This window comes from Oncorhynchus tshawytscha, linkage group LG22 (genome assembly GCF_018296145.1).
Source record: "Oncorhynchus tshawytscha isolate Ot180627B linkage group LG22, Otsh_v2.0, whole genome shotgun sequence".
NCBI lineage: Eukaryota > Metazoa > Chordata > Actinopteri > Salmoniformes > Salmonidae > Oncorhynchus > Oncorhynchus tshawytscha.
The window spans coordinates 40,429,275-40,451,214 of record NC_056450.1 but is presented as its reverse complement, the minus strand read 5'-3'; the positions used below and the strand labels follow the sequence as shown (position 1 = coordinate 40,451,214).

General features: G+C 43.2%; 1 protein-coding gene across 2 annotated transcripts; it reads right to left on the bottom strand.

Annotated features, from left to right (window-relative positions):
• Positions 1–200: 200 nt before the first annotated feature.
• Positions 201–13,356, bottom strand: LOC112257653 (amphoterin-induced protein 1-like). 2 transcript variants are annotated; one of them, XM_024431397.2, is made up of 5 exons: positions 12,706–13,356; positions 11,150–11,766; positions 8,605–8,787; positions 2,723–3,211; positions 201–2,460 (listed from the first exon to the last, which is right to left on the bottom strand). In XM_024431397.2, exons 2-5 carry the CDS (start codon positions 11,648–11,650, stop codon positions 2,053–2,055), a joined length of 1,581 nt encoding a protein of 526 aa, XP_024287165.1. In that variant the 5' UTR covers positions 11,651–11,766; positions 12,706–13,356; the 3' UTR covers positions 201–2,052. The 2 variants fall into 2 exon arrangements, with proteins under 2 accessions (XP_024287165.1, XP_024287166.1); XM_024431398.2 differs by having other exon boundaries at positions 13,007–13,356.
• Between the last annotated feature and the right edge of the window lie 8,584 nt (positions 13,357–21,940).

Below are 21,940 nucleotides of genomic sequence, written 5' to 3'. Positions count from 1 at the left end.
ACTCACAGGCCCACTCAGTCTGGTCTCTGGGCTGTAGTGTGATGTTTGTTTATAACATGGCTGTTCCTCTTCAGTATGAATCACTGGTTCTGACTATTCATGACCAGAGAGGTACCTAACGGCTCGATTCAATCCGTTGTAGCACAATTTACATTTGTTACTATGTTTGGCCAACTCTGAATCTGGTGTCCATGTTGTTGTGTTTGGCCAACTCTGAATCTGGTGTCCATGTTGTTGTTTGTCCAACTCTGAATCTGGTGACCATGTTGTTGTTTGGCCAACTCTGAATCTGGTGTCCATGTTGTTGTTTGGCCAACTCTGAATCTGGTGTCCATGTTGTTGTTTGTCCAACTCTGAATCTGGTGTCCATGTTGTTGTTTGTCCAACTCTGAATCTGGTGTCCATGTTGTTGTGTTTGGCCAACTCTGAATCTGGTGTCCATGTTGTTGTTTGTCCAACTCTGAATCTGGTGACCATGTTGTTGTTTGTCCAACTCTGAATCTGGTGTCCATGTTGTTGTTTGGCCAACTCTGAATCTGGTGACCATGTTGTTGTTTGGCCAACTCTGAATCTGGTGTCCATGTTGTTGTTTGGCCAACTCTGAATCTGGTGACCATGTTGTTGTTTGTCCAACTCTGAATCTGGTGACCATGTTGTTGTTTGTCCAACTCTGAATCTGGTGACCATGTTGTTGTTTGTCCAACTCTGAATCTGGTGTCCATGTTGTTGTGTTTGGCCAACTCTGAATCTGGTGTCCATTTTGTTGTGTTTGGCCAACTCTGAATCTGATGTCCATGTTGTTGTTTGTCAAACTCTGAATCTGGTGTCCATGCTGTTGTGTTTGTCCAACTCTGGATCTGGTGACCATGTTGTTGTTTGGCCAACTCTGAATCTGGTGACCATGTTGTTGTATCTGGCCAACTCTGAATCTGGTGTCCATTTTGTTGTATTTGGCCAACTCTGAATCTGATGTCCATGTTGTTGTTTCTGGCCAACTCTGAATCTGGTGACCATGTTGTTGTATTTGGCCAAATCTGGCCAACTCTGAATCTGGTGTCCATGTTGTTGTATCTGGCCAACTCTGGATCTGGTGACCATGTTGTTGTATTTGGCCAACTCTGAATCTGGTGACCATGTTGTTGTATTTGGCCAACTCTGAATCTGGTGACCATGTTGTTGTATTTGGCCAACTCTGGCCTGTCTGTCTGTCTGTGGGGGTGGAGGGGTATATGCATAGAAATATAATTATTAGAAGCGACATTCCCATCCAAGTCAATGTTCTGTGATGGGTGGCCCGGTGGCCATAATGAATGTACCCATGCCAGGAAGTAATATAAAGTCATTCTATTTCTATGTGTATAGCTACCGTATGTTCTGTATGTATTAAAGTCTACAGAAGACTCACGCTAGTCTACTCCTATTAGTAAATAGAAATATGAGTCAGTCTACAGGGTTCATGCTCATGACTTGACTATATATATATATATGTACGAACTATGTTCTTTTCCAAACTTTATTCATCTCAATTTTTTTTTAAATTAAATCTCAATGTTTAAAATGGCTCACAATCTCATATTTTCTGTCCTCCACCAATCAATGTCTTCCTGAGTACTGCTACCGTCCAACACGATATCCACCGTTACTGTGCCACAGGAAGGAATAGTGTCCTCTTACACTCCACTGGGCACAGACGTCAATTCCACGTCTAGTCCACATTGGTTCAAAGTAATTTCATTGAAATGACGCGTAAACAACGTTGATTCAACCAGTGTGTGCCCAGTGGGACTCCTCTGTCAGGCTTTCACAGTATGTATATTTTAAGTGCTACAGATCAAATGCTGGGGAAAGGTCCTGTTTATTGTCAGTTGTCCTTGTTAATACCAAGGCAATGTGTTAACACTCCCCTGAAGCTTCTGATTGGTCGGTTTAGTGAACTGTGATTGGCTTTCTGTCCAAGGAAGTAGTCACAGTTTCATCCAATCACACCACGTACATCCCTGATCCATCCAATCACGTCACGGCGTACATCCATAATCGACGGTCCGTACCATCTCAGACCACTATGGGGGTGTCAGAGAAGACAGAACTAATAGACTCAGCCACAGACTTCTTCCTCCTTCCCTTCCCCAGTAACCCTCCCTCCTCATCCATCTCTCCCTGGTCCCCCTCCCCATCGTTGGGGTTCACCTTCCCGTTCAGCCCCTGTCCCAGCTCCTTGGGGTCGATGAAGGCCACGTGCCTTGGGTCAGTGTTGTTGACCAGGTCCTCATGGCTGGGTGTGGTGCTGAGCATGGAGGAGTGGATGGAGTCCTCGTGGTTCTTCTTGGGGCAGCAGAAGCATCGGCAGGGGGTCAGGTACAGGTAGATGAGCACTAGGACCACGCTGGTCAGGCAGCCCACCAGGGTGGTGTAGGCCGTGTTCAGGGCTTCGCCGTTGCCGTTCTCCGTGAAGTTATGCACCTTTGGGAATCGATAGGAATGGAGTTGATTTGAATTGAATTGTTATTTACATTTTTTTGTCATTTTTCACTAATCCAGTGTGAATTGAATTGAGCTTAATTTAATTGAATTGGTTTGAGCTGAATTGAATTGGTTTGAGCTGAATGTGATTGAATTGACTTTTATTGATCCCCCAAGGGGAAATTAAGATGTCACAGGATCATTGGACATACAACATTACAACACACAACACGTATACATTATGAAACAGTATCCAACATACCTTGAGCAGCACGTAGAGCGTCTCGTTGAGGTTTTCGCTCACAGCGTAGCATGTGTACGTCCCCGAGTCCTCCGGCTTCACCGGGCCGATCTGGAGACTACCGTCAGGAAGCACCTTGGTTGTCTGGTTAAGGCCTTCCATCACCACTACATCACCAGGCATCACCCAGGTCTTAGACAGATCTCTGTGTTTAGTATCACAGCGCAAGATCAGCGTCTGTTCCAGCCAAGCTTCCTCGTCCGCCTCGTAGAACGTACTACAGTTCATGTAGTCTCTGTTCAGGTCGAAGACCCCCACCCTGCTTTTCTGGGACCCGGGGAGATAGCAGCTGTACTCATCTTTAAAGTCCAGGGCTGAGTTGAGCCGGCGGATGTGCCAGTGGGCCAGGAGACTGTATAGGCTACAGTCACAGATCAGAGGGTTGTTGTGGAAGTAGAGGCCGTTCTTTATCCAGGCAGGCAGCACCTGCAGCTCCTCAATGGGTGGAACCTATATTAGATGAAAATGTTTATGTCCTCAATGAGTAAATTCATTTTGCAGCAATAACATGTAAAAACATTATATGATGCACCGTCACTAATTAGATTAGATTAAATTGTGCAAAAAATACAGGTAAAAGATGCTATGCACATGGGTCTTTCTATAAATAATGGGGCCAAATGTGTGACATTGGGATCAAATTTTCAAAATGGTTTGAAACAAAAAGTAATGCAGTTCCACATATGTACTTGGAGGAATTTAATATGCAAATTGGCACACCTATACAAAAACATAGGCCTAGGATTATACACACATACAATTATCTGTAAAGGTGCCTCAGTTGAGCACTGAATTTTAAACACAGATTCAACCACAAAGACAAAGGAGGTTTTCCAATGCCTCGCAAAGAAGGGCACCTATTGGTAGATGGGTAACAATATAAAAAGCAAATACTAAATATGCCTTTGAGCATAGTGAACTGATTAATTACACTTTGGATGGTGTATTAACACACCCAGTCACTACAAACATACAGGCGTCCTACCTAACTCAGGAAGGAAACCGCTCAGGGATTTCATCATGAGCTCAGTGGTGACTTTAAAACAGTTACATAGTTTAATGGCTGTGATAGAGGAGAAAACTGAGGATGGATCAACAACATTGTAGTTACTCCACAATATTAACCTAAATGACCGAGTGAAAAGAAGGAGGCCTTGTACAGAATAAAAATATTCCAAAAACATGCATCTGTTTGCAGCAAGGCACTAAAGTAATACTGCAAAAATGTGAGAAAGCAATTTACGTTTTGTCTTGAATACAAAGTGTTATGTTTGGGGCATGTCCAACACAACACATTGCTGAGTACCACTCTCCATATTTTCTAGCACAATGTTGACTGCATCATGTTAAGGGTATGCTTGTAATCACTAAAGACTGGGGCGTTTTTCAGGATAAAAAATAAATGGAATGGAGATAAGCAGGAAAAATCCTAGAGGAAAACCTGGTTCAGTCTGCTCAGATGAATTCTCTTTTCAGCAGGACAATAACCTAAAACAGAAGGCCATATCTACACTGGAGTTGCTTACCAGGAATACCATGAATGTTCCTGAGTGGCCGAGTTACAGTTTTGACTTAAATCTGCTTGAAAATCTATGGCAAGACCTGAAAATGCTTGTCTAGCAATGATCAACAACCAATTTGACAGTGTTTCAAGAATTTTGAAAAGAATAGTGGGCAAATATTGCACAATCCAGGTGTGGAAAGCTCTTAGAGAATTACCCAGAAACACTCACAGCTGTAATCACTGACAAAGCTGCTTCTAGAAAGTATTGATTCAGGGGTGTGAATACCTATGTAAATTAGATATTTCTATATTTCATTTTCAATAAATTTGCAAACATTTCTAAAAACATGTTTTCACTTTGTCATTATGGGATATTGTGTGTAGATGGGTGAGAAAACAAATATTTAATCCATTTTGAATTAACAACACTACAAAATGTGGAATGAGTCAACGGGTAGGGTTATTTTCTGAAGGCCCTGTACATCCTTTAAGTTTAGGTTCATACAGACATTAGCAATTCAAATGCAAGGACCTGTAGGGACATTTTAAGCACTTAGGACCTAATATAAACTGAACAACAAAAAGAAACGCAACAAGAAACAATTCCAAAGATTTTACTGAGTTACAGTTCATAGAAGGAAATCAGTCAATTTAAATAAATGCATTAGGCCCACATGACTGGGCAGGGGCGCAGCCGTGGGCGGGCCTGGGAGGGCCTACCACTTGGGAGCCAGGTCCACCCACTAGGGAGCCAGGCCCAGCCAATCAGAATGAGTTTTTCCCTGCAAAGGGGCTTTATTACAGACATAAATAGTCCTCAGCAACCCCTCTCCCCCTCCTAGCAGTTCCTGGAGAAGTGAGTATACTCTAACTTTGCCAAAAATGTCCAAAACGGCCCACCCGGTGAAGGAAATGCTCCCTGAGTGAAAGTCTATGAGAAACAGTGACACACTTAGAACGACCTAAAATGATCAAAGAACATATCGGTATATATTTTGTGTAGTTACCCATTAAATCAAGTGCACATGCACCTATTTTTATGTTTACCTTTATTTAAGTAGGCAAGTCCATCTTGTCCTGACAAAATATCCTGTTTACTACGGGAACGTTATTTTTCCAAAAATAAAAATACTGCCCCCTAGTCACAAAAGGTTAAGAACAAATTCTTCTTTTCAATGATGGCCTAGGAACAGTGGGTTAACTGCCTTGTTCAGGGGCAGAACGACAGATTTGTACCTTGTCAGCTCGGGGATTCGAAACGTGCAACTTTTGAGTTACTCGTCCAACGGTCTAACCATTTAGCTCCCCTGCCGCCCCATGTCTTCAGCGGGCATTGCGTATACTCACTTCTTAATCCCCACCATGAGTATCATGAGTATCAAAGTAGTATAGTGCAAATCAAATCAAATCAAATTTATTTATATTGCCCTTCGTACATCAGCTGATATCTCAAAGTGATGTACAGAAACCCAGCCTAAAACCCCAAACAGCAAGCAATGCAGGTGTAGAAGCACGGTAACCATTATCCTCGTAACCATTATCCTGTGGCGGTATATGCTCTACCTTATCAATTGATAAAGCTGAAGGAACAGATCTGAATGTTTAGTTTAAAATGTTCATCACATTTCAGGGCACCGCGGTAAAGACTTTATGCAAATGTTCCAAAAATGCAATTAGCGGGAAAACACCTTTCTAAAATGGGCCTCACACCTGAGGGGCGGTTTCATGGACAGAGATAGAAATATCAGTTAGAAATGTTGAAAGAGGTGAAATTAAAGATGCCACAACAATCATTGGTTACTAAGATAATGGTTACGAGGATAATGGTTACGGGGATAATGGTGACTGGGATAATTGTTACGGGGATAATGGTTGCAGGGATAATGGTTACTAGGATAATGGTTACGGGGATAATGGTTACGGGGATAATGGTTACTAGGATAATGGTTACAAGGATAATGGTTACGGGGATAATGGTTACTAGGATAATGGTTACGGGGATAATGGTTACTGGGATAATGGTTACTAGTATAATGGTTACAGGGATAATGGCTACTGGGATAATGGTTACGGGGATAATGTCTTTAACGGCTGCTAGACAATGAAAGGAAGAGAACCAACGGGAGAAAGCATTTGAGAAAGTCTTCACATGAGATGAGAGTTAGCTAAACAAATGGATTGAGGCAAATAATCATGATATCATTCTGCCAGGTAGACATACTGCAGGCTACTTTGTAGTTAACATTTAATAGAGAAGGTTTTTGTGAAAGCCATTTCCATTAAAACGTTATTTTGATGAATTTATTCATACTATTTCATCCTTCCACAATATATAGTCCCGAAACAAATCTAGGGTTGGTACCCATGCCGGCTGGTCGTTCGTTCTATTGGTTCGGTTGCCAGAGATGCGACCCAGTCGTTCAGTCTTTTTGTTCTGTATCTATATGGACCCAGTCGTTCGTTTTAAATATTCCTTTGCCATACTGGCTGGCAACATTCTTATCCCTTGCTTGCTAGCCAATTACAGCTAGCTTACAGTCACATCAAACAGTGCAGACAATAACAACAGTAGCTTCATTTGTTTAAGCTGTTTTCTAGTGACATTTATTTGGATACATCCATAACAATGCGCTAATGAGGTGCGATTTAGCCTGGCATAGAAAATGTGCTCTCTCGTCAGGACACTGTTGTTCAGAGGAGCTATCCAACAACACAGCTAACACAATCACTTCAAACTGAAGCTGGAAAGACTGCAAACTAGCTGCACTTCGTTTCATTTGACCTTTTTTCCAATAGACATTTCTTTGTATGTATCCATAAAAATGATGCCTGCTGATTCATGATTACGACCGGCTGAGTAAAACTGTCTGCCTGTCTGTCTCGTCCAGACTCCCGACATGTTCATTACTATGGGTCAGCTGGAGATCGAATTTGAATACAGAAACAATGTTTCAAATGTCAGAGAGACAGAGATGTTTATACAAATCTCCGCTGTTGAAAACTAAATGTTAGTCTAAAGGAAATGTGAGATAATGTCTAGATGCTTTTTTATAGTGGAGATCAAGGTTAGAAATTGCCTGGCTGGGCTGATGAGACAGTGGATTACGCAGTCAGATGGAACAGAATAAATAGGCATTTTAACATCATAGATTTAGCCGGTGGTAACTTGTGGAATAGACACCGACTGGAATGCGCTTTTAACCAATCAGCATTCAGGATTAGACCCTGCCTTTGTGTAAATAGACTACTTCAAGCCCCTTGTAATTGTTTTAAATTGCAGGTGTAACATGGAACCCAGATGTATTTGTCATTTCATTACCAGATCATATTGTGTATAAATTCACTAGGATATGTCATTTGTTGTCATTATACTTAGAATAATAAATAAGAATAGGGTTTGATGTTGCGTGATAATATATCCTGCATAATTACGCACAGTAGACTCTGTGTCTAAATGAAACATATAACATATGAAAACATGAGCTCATTACCTTAATGCTGTCTCTGTTAAACGTCACAAGACCCTGCTGTAAATCAAGCAGACAACAACAGATGATCCACCTCAATTTGTTGGAAATATTAGATCCAATGTGAATACAGTCACAACTGTCTTCACCGGTGAAAGAAATGAGACACCAAAACACCTTTTTCCCCCCCTCAGCACGTGGGTTGTAGTGGAAATTGTTTGTCACTTGACTGTCATTCAGAAAATTCCTTCCTGGATCAGATGTTGATGTGTTGAAAATATCACGGCATTATTAAACACGCTCAACACCAAATGCGCATCCAACAAATATTATACATAAATTATTGAAGAACTGGGTAAATAACAGTATCGATTTAAGGTTTTAAGTTTCACGGTTAAGGTGACATTTTTGGTTAGAAGCATTCGATTTTGCAATCACATACATTTTGGGGGATTTGTGTGCCCATGAAAACTCTGTTCACCTGATAACACGAGACATGAAATGTTACACTGCATTTCTGAGATCTCTGTACAAAACTGTCAGACAGATAGATCCAGGATTCAATGTCTAATTTAACTGATTAATGCTGATTATACTTACATAAATGCAAGGACAGAAAGTTAGGTTTAATGTCCCATGATTTTGGACAAATCCGTCAAGACACCAACCATTTAAATCTATTTGTGAATTGTATTGAATATAGCTATGCTCCCAACTTATATCTTAATGTAATGACATGACAAAAATTGGCAGATTATTAGCAATGAATTACAAACAGCTGTAACAAGTTGTCTAGTGTAGGAAATCCTCACCCTAGTTTATAGAAAGACCCACTTACACTTCACATTATTATTTAATATAGATGTATGAACCTTGATCCTGTTGGAGGAGATGTCCATCAGGCTGAGTTTCTCCAGGCGGGTCTTGTCCTTGACCAGTTCCAGGGGGAAGCGTGAGATCATGTTCTGGGACAGGTAGAGTTTCTGCAGGCTGTGGAGACCCTGGAAGGCTGAGCGGTCAATCTGAGATATACGGTTGTTGTACAGCAACAGCACCTGCAAATAATATGGAAATATGGATTTTGTAATTATGGAAATTGTACATTTTATCAAATAATTCAGCTGGTACTACATTACCAGTCAAAAAGTTTGGACACACCTACTCATTCAAGGGTTTTTCTTTATTTTTACTATTATCTACATCGTAGAATAATAGTGAAGACACCACAACTATGAAATAACACATACAGAATCACGTAGTAACCAAAAAAGTGTTAAACAAATCAAATTATATTTTAGATTTGAGAATTTTTAAAGTAGCCACCCTTTGCCTTGATGATAGCTTTGCACACTCTTGGCATTATTTCAACCAGCTTCATGAGGAATGGTTTTCCAACAGTCTTGAAGGAGTTCCCACATATGCTGAGCACTTGTTGGCTGCTTTTCCTTTCCTCTGTGGTCCAACTCATCCCAAACCATTTCAACTGGGTTGAGGTCAGGTGATTGTGGAGGCCAGGTCAACTGATGCAGCACTCCATCCCTCTCCTTGGTCAAATAGCCATTACACAGCCTGGATGTGTGTTTTGGGTCATTGTCCTGTTGAAAAACAAATGATAGTCCCACTAAACGCAAACCAGATGAGATGGCGTATCGCTGCATAATGTTGATTTAGCCATGCTGGTGCCTTGAATTCTAACTAAATCACAGTGACAGTGTTACCAGCAAAGCGCCCCCACACCATCACACCTCCTCCACCATGCTTCACGGTGGGAACCACACATCCGGAGATCATCCATTCACCTACTCTGCGTCTTACAAATAGACTGCGGTTGGAACCAAAAATCTCAAAGTTGGACTCTTCAGACCAAAGGGCAGATTTCCAACAGTCTAATGTCCATTGCTTGTGTTTCTTGACCCAAGCAAATCTCTTCTTCTTATTGGTGTCCTTTAGTAGTGGTTTATTTACAACAATTATAATTTATCTTCTGCAGCAGAGGTAACTCTGGGTCTTCCTTTCCTGTGGCTGTCCTCATGAGCGCTTGATCGTTTTTTATGACTGAGCTTGAAGAAATGTTAAAAGTTCATGAAATTTTCCGCATTGACTGACCTTCATGTCTTAAAGTAATGATGAGACTGTCGTTTCTCTTTGTTTATTTGAGCTGTTCTTGCCATAAAATGGACTTTGGTTTTTTACCAAATAGGGCTATCTTCTGTATACCACCTCTACCTTGTCACAACACAACTGATTGGCTCAAACGCATTAAGAAGGAAATAACTTACACAAATGAACTTTTAACAAGGCACACCTGTTAATTGAAATGCATTCCAGGTGACTACCTCATGAAACTGGCTGAGAGTGACAAGAGTGTGCAAAGCTGTCATGAAGGTAAAGGGTGGCTATTTTAAAGAATCTCAAGTATAAAATATATTTTGATTTGTTTAACACTTTTTTGGTTACCACATGATTCCATATGTGTTATTTCATAGTTTTGATGTCTTCACTATTATTCTACAATGTAGAATCCTTGAATGAGTATGTGTGTCCAAACTTTTGACTTGAACTGTTTGTAAAAGTCAGAATTGTAAAAACAACTATCTCTCTCTGTCTCTTTATCGCACGCTCTCTCTCTCTCTCTCTCTCTCTCTCTCTCTCTCTCTCTCTCTCTCTATCTCTCTCTGTCTCTCTATCTGTCTCTCTCTCTCTCTCTCTATCTACCACTGTCTCTCCATTCCTCTCTGTCTCTCTCTCTCTCTCTCTCTCTCTCTCTGTCTCTCTCTCTCTCTCTCTCTCTCTCTCTCTCTCTCTCTCTCTATCTACGTCTGTCTCTCTATTCCTCTCTCTCTCTATCTCTCTCTCTCTCTCTATCTGTTTCTCCTTCTCTCTCTCTCTCTCTCAATTCAAACGGCTTTATTGGCATGGGAAACATGGGAAACCTGGGAAACATTGCCAAAGCAAGTGAAGCAACAAAAAAAGCAACAAAAAAACAAAAACAAAGACAACAACATTAACAGTAATCATTATACACACAAATAGTTCCAAGAGAATAGCAACGTTAAAAATAATAAATTATATGTTTTCTATTAGCAGTTTAAAATGCTACATAAGAGATGTACAGTGGTGTGACAATGTGCTAATAGTAGAATGTAAGAATGACGGTGGGGGGGGGGATAAATATAGGTTATATTACATTGGTGTTTCTGACTCACTGGTTGACCTTTTGTTGTGGAAGTAAGTCACACATTTTGCTGCTGGGATTGCACACTGCTGCATTTCACCTAACAGATATGGAAGTATGTCAGAATGTGATTTGTGTTCGAAATTCTTTGCTGGTCTGTGTAATCTGAGGGAAATATGTGTCTCTAATTATGATCATATATTTGGCAGAAGGTTAGGAGGTTATCTCTCTCTCTCTCTCACCTCCAGCTGCCCCAACGGTTCGAAGATGAACTCGTCCAGCTGTCGCAGGTCGTTGGAGGACAGGTCCAGGTAGCGCAGGTGTTTGACGTAGACAAAGGCCTCGGAGGAGAGGAAGTGAAGGCCGTTGTGACTGAGTAGGAGGTTGTGGAGTTTGGTGAGTTTCACTGTGGTCCACTCAGCCCTCAGCCGGGAGACGTCGTTGTAGCTGAGGTCCAGGACGGCCGTGTAGAGAGGCAGGCCAGTGGGCACTGTAGTCAGGTTCATCTTGGAACAGCTCACGATATTACTGGCACAGATGCAGGTCTTGTGGCAGTTGAGGGTTGAGGCTACCGCCCCAGACGGGTACCAGAGGAGGGCCAGGGAGAGGTACAAGGCCCATTGAACCTGGACCCTCCTCAGGCTGGGAGAGGGAGAGGGAGAGGCAGAGGCAGAGGCAGAGGCAGATGGAGAGGCAGATGGAGAGGGCTCTGGCAGGGCATCTGCTCTGTGTGGAGGCAACATGCTAGTTGTTGGTGTGTTGTTGTTATTTAAGGAGCAGAACTTCCTGTATTATAGTTCTCTTCCTACACAGCATGGAGCAGCAGCTGGTGGAATCCCTGGCATCGCATAATTGAGGTCTGAAAGAAAAGCAAACCAACTATTGTTGTTGCAAACAGAGACGGCTGTATCAATGCATTCAAATGTTAAAGGTCCAATAGAGCCATATAATATTAATATACAATCATTTCTGGGTAACAATTAAGGACCTTACTGTGATTGTTTTCAATTCAAATGGTGTGAAAAATAAACAAAAATAGCTTCTTAGCAAAGAGTAATTTCTCAAGCTAGAATTTTATTAGGACTGTCTGGAGAAGAAAACAGGGAATTAGCTGTTATTGGCAGAGAGGTTTGGAACACTATTTTGTATTGGTCTATTAACTAATTTACTGCCAGGCAGGTCAAATCTCCATCCCACCGAAACAGGCTGAAATCTCAGGTGGTCTTTTCAAACCGCTCTTACACTAAAAAGGGCATTATCATCATTTTCAACGTCAGTTGCCTTTAAAGGGGCAATCTGCAGTTGCTTCATCCATTCTTTGCTTCTGAATGAATTAAATGTACCCATTGATTCTTGAAGAATATAACTTATGTCTCGTGAGCTTAGTTCACCTGTCATACGCCCCATCAGAACCTAAAATATAAGCTTTTTTTTCACTCCAATGTTTGTAAACAAAGTAAATGTATAGTCTCAAAACATGGTTCAAACTATAATGTTGATATTATGGATGGTCAGTCCTTGTATCCGTAGCGCCGTCTATCCGTCTATCCGTTTGAGAGTGGTTACATTTCTCCAGCCCCAGTCCCTCAGCTTTTTTACCAGAAACAAGGGGGAGGAAAAACGTTTTGTTTCAAATGCTGATTGACGCTTTAACAAATCGTTTGTTAGTAATTATATTAGTTTCTACATGCACAGTGCTGGTGAATTCAATGTTGCATTGCTCCATTCCATTTGATCCAAAACACAGCAATGGATCAATTCATGGAAATGTTGATAAATTATAAATGATGTATCCTACCTTCACGTCAGATCAGATTAAGCCATTTTCTGAAATTAAATCCATCCGCTACCAAATCGGACACGTCTGTTTATAATTTGCACCTCGTTTTAGTCCCTTACAGTAATAGTCTATCCAATGTAAAGACAAGAAGTGGGATGCAGGGCGAAAAGAAGAGAGCGCTGGAGAAATCGTTCCTTGCTCCCAGATCCTGACAACACACTGCTCCGCGCCGCATCCAAAACTCGGTATAAAATTACGCAAGGATAAGATTATGTAGAAATGTAAGAACACTTGTCCTTGTTGGACCGGTGGCACTCACCCAACCTGAATTAATGACAGAGATAAATTCAACGCCAGGTATTCTGATGATGTATTATGTTCCCGAGGACAAGTGGTCTGGTCAGCCAAGCGACGGCCTTCGATTCCTTACGTCTTCTGCAGCAAACCAGTGCGTTTTCTCTTCATGAGTCGCATTGTCAGCAGCATCTCTGCGAGCTGAGGTGGTGAATCATGGGAGCGCATGAGCAGTCTTGTCTTGCCTGAAGAAATTGTTCGTGTTTTTTTCTTATTCATAATACTCCAGTCTGTGTAGTGTCACTGCTGCCCACAGCAACTGGCCGACTTTTGTAGACGTGTTTTTTTCTTCCAATACTAGACCAACAATGACTGGTGGCCAACACTCACACTGCGATACTAGTGGTACCCACTCCATAAAATCCATATTTTAACCTAAGTATTGTGATAATCGGTTGTTTGATCTATAACCTGTTAGCTCATACGCCCGCGACCGTGATATATTGGCCTTAAAGGCCGAGACAATAAGAAGACACAGTGGCAGAATAAATTCAACCACACCTTTGTTTCATCACAAAACCGGAGAGCAACCTCTGTCCAGTGAAGTCCACAAAGCATTTCACATGTACAGTAACATACAGTACATGACCTACAGCCTGGTCAAGCAAGTTAATGTTTCCGATATTTTAGGACCGCTAATCAACTATTGATTTAGAACCACAGAGAGTTACCGCAAGTCACGAAGAAACCCGGAGCTGCCTCCACTATTCCAGCAGCATTTCAACTTTAACATTTCAACATCATCAAATCACCTCTGCTTAGTCTAATACAGGGACGACTAAAATATACCCCAAACTATTTAGTCCAATAAGATAAATATGATGTGGCTGTCCATGGTTCTGATTTCTGTGTGCGTGTGTGTTCACGTGTTTTGTGTGTGTGTGTGTTTGTGCAAGTAGAAAAACCTGTTGACCCACCCTATACTTGTAGAGAAACACCAATGCCTTCCTTCTCTCTTTCAAGTTGATGAAATGGTCTGTCACTCTGTCATACAGTACATGCTTTTATCTTTTGTTGTCCTTGGCTACTTGGCTAAAATGCTTGCTCGCTAGTTTTACTTCCTTTCAAGGGCAACTTTAGCTAGTTAACATTAACCTTCTACATCTAGCTACATATTGAACTAACATGCTCTCAGGCCAGGGGCACAACAATGTATGAATGAATGGTTGGATCAGAATCACTGCTATAACCATTGGCCAGAACGGGGAAATAAAACCACAAGTCCACATCCCTATCTCCATCCATGGCTAATTTAGGAAAAGGTCCCATTTTTTCTAGCAAGCCACCAGAGAACAACACCACAACCAGATGCAACAATTCTAGTTTTTCTGTCAATGACGTCTGCTCTCAATGGGATTTCATAGGAGTGAAGCCAAATCCAAGATGGCTTCCCTTCACACCTTTTTTTTTTTTTTGGTGTGCCAGAACCATTCACAGTTGAGCTCAACTCAAGTTAAGCTTAACGCTGATTGGCAAATGTTTCACACTTTCTTTGTCAATGGAGGCCAGATGGTCGCTGGCTGCCCTTAACTTCAGCACTACAGGCGGCAACAATGTCATACTCTTTATGACCAGACAGAATCAGATAGAGGGTCTACTCATAGAGAGACAGAGGCGCGCTGTTTAACTCGCTCGGATGCTTTCTCCTGTGAAATACATTCAACCTCTTGCGAATTGAAAGAAAATTATGAAATACAGAGAGAATAAGATATATATATATATATTATTTATTTTGGGGGTGGGGGTGGGGGGGGTTGGCTTCCCATGGCAACCATGAATACACTCCACTGGGTACCAGACAAGCTACTCTAGTACTAGGCTACAATGACTTACTACTGTATCCTAACCTCACACAGACAAAGAAGACGCTCTGTCTGGACTTCCTGTCCAGTTCTAAAGAATGAGCGTTAAAGTCACTGATCAGTTCCCCTCCCATAACATGTCCTCCCTGGCCAGGATACACTAGTAGAAATGTCATCTTTTCTCAAGATTCATGGGTGCAGAATGAGATGCATCTTCTGCGCATGGAAGAAATTAAATTAAATCACTCATTCAATGCAAAAGTCTATTCCCTCAGCTCAGTCTATACAATAGTCTATACCCTCAGCTCAGTTTACACAATAGCCTATACCCTCGGCTCAGTCTGTGCAATAGTCTATACCCTCAGCTCAGTCGATACAAAAGTCTATACCCTCAGCTCAGTTTACACAATAGCCTATACCCTCAGCTCAGTCTATACAATAGTCCATACCCTCAGCTCAGTTTATACAATAGTCTATACCCTCAGCTCAGTCTATACAATAGTCTATACCATCAGCTCAGTTTACACAATAGCCTATACCCTCGGCTCAGTCTATGCAATAGTCTATACCATCAGCTTAGTCTATACAATAGTCTATACCCTCAGCTCAGTCTATGCAATAGTCTATACCCTCAGCTCAGTCTATGCAATAGTCTATACCCTCAGCTCAGTATATACAATAGTCTATGCCTTCAGCTCAGTCTATACAATAGTCTATACCCTCAGCTCAGTCTATGCAATAGTCTATACCCTCAGCTCAGTCCATACAATAGTCTATACCCTCAGCTCAGTCTATACCCTCAGCTTAGTCTATACAATAGTCTATACCCTCAGCTCAGTCTATGCAATAGTCTATACCCTCAGCTCAGTCTATGCAATAGTCTATACCCTCAGCTCATTCTTTACAATAGTCTATACCCTCAGCTCAGTCTATACCCTCAGCTCAGTCTATACCCTCAGCTTAGTCTATGCAATAGTCTATACCCTCAGCTCAGTCTATACAATAGTCTATACCCTCAGCTCAGTTTATACCCTCAGCTTAGTTGATACATTAGTCTATACCCTCAGCTCAGTCTATACAATAGTCTATACCCTCAGCTCAGTCTATGCAATAGTCTATACCCTCAGCTCAGTCTATGCAATAGTCTATACCCTCAGCCCAGTCCATACAATAGTCTATACCCTCAGTTCATTCTATACCCTCAGCTTAGTATATACAATAGTCTATACCCTCAGCTCAGTCTATACCCTCAGCTCAGTCCATACAATAGTCTATATGCTCATCTCAGGTGAGGGTGAGTGTTTCTGAATGCTTGTTATTGCAGTCAAGGCCTTACACACACATTAAGTGTTTACTTTTTTACTGTTAAACACATAAGACAGTATCGACTCCCAATACCACATAGGACTGGGGGCCTGAATCCTGTATCGACTCCCAATACCACATAGGACTGGGGGTCTGAATCCTGTATCGACTCCCAATACAACATAGGACTGGGGGCCTGAATCCTGTATCGACTCCCAATACAACATAGGACTGGGGGCCTGAATCCTGTATCGACTCCCAATACCACATAGGACTGGGGGCCTGAATCCTGTATCGACTCCCAATACCACATAGGACTGGGGGCCTGAATCCTGTATCGACTCCCAATACCACATAAGACGGGGCCTGAATCCTGTATCGACTCCCAATACACCGGGGCCTGAATCCTGTATCGACTCCCAATACCACATAAGACTGGGGGCCTGAATCCTGTATCGACTCCCAATACCACATAAGACTGGGGGCCTGAATCCTGTATCGACTCCCAATACCACATAAGACTGGGGGCCTGAATCCTGTATCGACAGTATCCTTTCCTCACTTGTATCTGTTGGAGAGAACTAGATCATTATTTTGATAAACACCTTATCTGAAAGGTACCTACATAATGATTTCATAACACTCATAAACATACTAGACATCCATTTATTATCACATAAGCATTTCTTATATATTTTAAAATATTTTTTATTTTTTTATTTCACCTTTATTTAACCAGGTAGGCCAGTTGAGAAGAAGTTCTCATTTACAACTGCGACCTGGCCAAGATAAACAAAGCAGTGCGACAAAAACAACAACACAGAGTTACACATAAACACCTACTTTATATCCCTTGATCTCAGTTAGTATTTAACCTGTGATGACTGGCCCTGTTGATCTCAGTTAGTATTTATCCTGTGATGATTGGCCCTGTTGATCTCAGTTAGTATTTATTCTGTGATGACTGGCCCTGTTGATCTCAGTTAGCATTTAATCTGTGATGACTGGCCCTGTTGATCTCAGTTAGTATTTATCCTGTGATGACTGGCCCTGTTGATCTCAGTTAGTATTTAACCTGTGATGACTGGCCCTGTTGATCTCAGTTAGTATTTAACCTGTGATGACTGGCCCTGTTGATCTCAGTTAGTATTTATCCTGTGATGACTGGCCCTGTTGATCTCAGTTAGTATTTATCCTGTGATGACTGGCCCTGTTGATCTCAGTTAGTATTTATCCTGTGATGACTGGCCCTGTTGATCTCAGTTAGTATTTATCCTGTGATGACTGGCCCTGTTGATCTCAGTTAGTATTTATCCTGTGATGACTGGCCCTGTTGATCTCAGTTAGTATTTAACCTGTGATGACTGGCCCTGTTGATCTCAGTTAGTATTCATCCTGTGATGACTGGCCCTGTTGATCTCAGTTAGTTAGGTAGGGAGACAGAGGGAGACAGACAAGGATTCAGACAGACAAGGATTCAGACAGACAAGGATTCAGACAGACAAGGATTCAAACAGGGAGGGAGACTGACAGACAGGGAGACAGACAGACAGGGAGACAGACAGACAGGGAGACAGACAGGTACACAGACTGGGAGACAGAGATGGTGACAGACATGAGGACAGGAAGACAGGGTGGGAGACAGACAGACAGGGAGACAGACAGGGAGGCAGACAGGGAGGGAGGCAGACAGGGAGGGAGATAGGGAAGGAGACAGGGAGAGAGACAGGAAGGATCCAAGTTAGCACACAACACAGTCACATCGAATCCACACCAAACCTGCTTACAAACTTGTTTCTGTACAGCACTTTGAAATATCAGCTGATGTAATAAGGGCTTTATAAATAAATAAAATAAATTGACTTTGCAGGCAAGCCGTGTTTACTAGGAGTGTTTACCTTTGTGATTGATCCCATTTGGATTGATGGATACACAGAGCCGAGGATCAGGGAAAACTGATCATCCTAATCAGGCAGGTTGGTTTGCTCACCACCAGCTTATATGAGCTTTGGGAATTCTAAATGCTGCTATACTGGGCCTTATTTGGCAAGGCTATGGATGCCGGATTGGGTCACATCAAAAAAATAAAAAGCAATTTAGTCTCTGCAGTAATGCCCCTGAGACAGTTGCTGTCCACTGCCCTGTGGTGCTGAACTTCAGAATTCTGGCGATGTATATTTGTTTTATGGCATCCATTTAAATCAGCCTTAGTTTGTTAGGAAGAAACTTAATTCTGTCTGACTTTGAGATGTGAAGACCGTTGAGATGTGAAGGCCGTTGAGATGTGAAGGCCGTTGAGATGTGAAGGCCGTTGAGATGTGAAGACCGTTGAGATGTGAAGGCCGTTGAGATGTGAAGACCGTTGAGATGTGAAGACCGTTGAGATGTGAAGACCGTTGAGATGTGAAGGCCGTTGAGATGTGAAGGCCGTTGAGATGTGAAGGCCGTTGAGATGTGAAGACCGTTGAGATGTGAAGACCGTTGAGATGTGAAGACCGTTGAGATGTGAAGACCGTTGAGATGTGAAGGCCGTTGAGATGTGAAGGCCGTTGAGATGTGAAGACCGTTGAGATGTGAAGGCCGTTGAGATGTGAAGGAAATTGAAATCTGAAGACGCACAAAGTGATTAATGTTCAGTTTGACTCTTTTTCCTGCTGTGACGAGGACAGCGTTGCCTAGTAACTGACTGTACAGTGGTAGTGGCTACAGTACTCAGCCTCCACTTTTCCTCCCTTTGCTCTCCATGTAACCAGATCACTTAAGGGTTCTGCTGCCGGAAACCGACCCTATAACAACAGAGAGAGAGAGAGAGAGAGAGAGAGAGAGAGAGAGAGAGAGAGAGAGAGATAGAGAGGGAGAGGGAGAGGGAAAGAGAGAGAGGGAGAAAGAGAAGAGAGAGAGAGAGAGAGAGAGAGAGAGAGAGAGAGAGGTATTTACGGCCTTCCGATGAACGCAGGCCAGTCATGATGGCGGCCTGAACCACATTCACGGCCGGCCCTCTCATTAGGCATGATTAGGCAGCCACCTATGGCAGCAGATTGACAAGGGTGGCATATTCTGAGTTTAACCGACCAAGACACACCTCCAACAACACAGAAAACCTCACATAATTCCACCAAAAAACAATGCCAATTGTTCTCAACCGGTGGCATGAGGGCTTTTTAGCTGAGCGTTGATGCCGCCCTGTGATAAGCAGTGCCCACTTTGTCAAAGGCAAGAGTGCAAAGTATTTTGCTTGTCCATTCCCAATCAACAACAAAAAAGCGCTGTCATGTTGACAAACAACATATCCTAAAAACAGGACAGGTCAATGTAAAACGGACAATATGGAATGGACCAATCACAACGGTTTCCATTGATCATCCTTGAGATGTTTCTACAACTTGATTGGAGTCCACCAGTGGTAAATTCAATTGATTGGACACAATTTGGAAAGGCACACACCTGTCTATATAAGGTTCCACAGTTGACAGTTCATGTCGGAGAAAAAACCAAGCCATCAGGTCGAAGGGCTCCCTCTGCTGTTTCCTATCCTTTGTTTTGTTGACTTTGAGTGAGAGGTTATTTTTCTGACACCACACTCCGAGGGCCCTCACCTCCGCCCTGTAAGCCGTCTTGTCTTTCGTTGTTGGTAATCAGGCCTACCACTGTAGTGTCGTCTGCAAATTTGATGATTGAGTTGGAAGCATGCATGGCCACACAGTCATAGGTGCACAGGGAGTTCATGAGAGGGCTGAGAACACACCCTTGTGGGGCCCCAGTGTTGAGGATCAGCGAGGTGGAGGTGTTGTTTCCTACCTTCACCACCTGGGTGAGGCCTGTCAGAAAGTCCAGGACCCAGTTGCACAGGGCGGGGTCGAGACCCAGGGTCTCGAGCTTAAGGACGAGTTTGGAGGGTACTATGGCGTTAAATTCTGAGCTGTAGTCAATGAACAGCATTCTTACATAGGTATTCCTATTGTCCAGATGGGATAAGGCAGTGTACAGTGTGATGGCGATTGCATCATCAGTGGACCTATAGGGGCGGTATGCAAATTGGAGTGGGTCTAGGGTGTCAGGTAGGGTGATATGATCCTTGACTAGTCTCTCAAAGCACTTCATGATGACAGAAGTGAGTGCAATTGGGCGATAGTCATTTAAGTTCAGTTACCTTAGCTTTCTTGTGAACAGGAACAAATCAAGTCAGTGTGTTGGCAGCAGCCACTCAATGTTAGTGGTGGCTGTTTAACAGTCTGATGGCCTTGAGATAGAAGCTGTTTTTCAGTCTCTCGGTCCCAGCTTTGATGCACCTGTACTGACCTCGCCTTCTGGATGATAGCGGGGTAAACAGGCAGTGGCTCGGGTGGTTGATGTCCTTGATGATCTTTATGGCCTTCCTGTAACATCGGGTGGTGTAGGTGTCCTGGAGGGCAGGTAGTTTGCCCCCGGTGATGCGTTGTCACTACCCTCTGGAGAGCCTTACGGTTGAGGGCGGAGCAGTTGCCGTACCAGGCGGTGATACAGCCCGCCAGGATGCTCTCGATTGTGCATCTGTAGAAGTTTGTGAGTGCTTTTGGTGACAAGCCGAATTTCTTCAGCCTCCTGAGGTTGAAGAGGCGCTGCTGCGCCTTCTTCACGATGCTGTCTGTGTGAGTGGACCAATTCAGTTTGTCTGTGATGTGTATGCCGAGGAACTTAAAACTTGCTACCCTCTCCACTACTGTTCCATCGATGTGGATAGGGGGTGTTCCCTCTGCTGTTTCCTGAAGTCCACAATCATCTCCTTAGTTTTGTTGACGTTGAGTGTGAGGTTATTTTCCTGACACCACACTCCGAGGGCCCTCACCTCCTCCCTGTAGGCCGTCTCGTCGTTGTTGGTAATCAAGCCTACCACTGTTGTGTCGTCCGCAAACTTGATGATTGAGTTGGAGGCGTGCGTGGCCACGCAGTCGTGGGTGAACAGGGAGTACAGGGGAGGGCTCAGAACGCACCCTTGTGGGGCCCCAGTGTTGAGGATCAGCGGGGAGGAGATGTTGTTGCCTACCCTCACCACCTGGGGGCGGCCCGTCAGGAAGTCCAGTACCCAGTTGCACAGGGCGGGGTTGAGACCCAGGGTCTCGAGCTTGATGACGAGCTTGGAGGGTACTATGGTGTTGAATGCCGAGCTGTAGTCGATGAACAGCATTCTCACATAGGTATTCCTCTTGTCCAGATGGGTTAGGGCAGTGTGCAGTGTGGTTGAGATTGCATCGTCTGTGGACCTATTTGGGCGGTAAGCAAATTGGAGTGGGTCTAGGGTGTCAGGTAGGGTGGAGGTGATATGGTCCTTGACTAGTCTCTCAAAGCACTTCATGATGACGGATGTGAGTGCTATGGGGCGGTAGTCGTTTAGCTCAGTTACCTTAGCTTTCTTGGGAACAGGAACAATGGTGGCCCTCTTGAAGCATGTGGGAACAGCAGACTGGTATAGGGATTGATTGAATATGTCCGTAAACACACCGGCCAGCTGGTCTGCGCATGCTCTGAGGGCGCGGCTGGGGATGCCGTCTGGGCCTGCAGCCTTGCGAGGGTTAACACGTTTAAATGTCTTACTCACCTCGGCTGCAGTGAAGGAGAGACCGTATGTTTTCATTGCAGGCCGTGTCAGTGGCACTGTATTGTCCTCAAAGCGGGCAAAAAAGTTATTTAGTCTGCCTGGGAGCAAGACATCCTGGTCCGTGACTGGGCTGGATTTCTTCCTGTAGTCCGTGATTGACTGTAGACCCTGCCACATGCCTCTTGTGTCTGAGCCGTTGAATTGAGATTCTACTTTG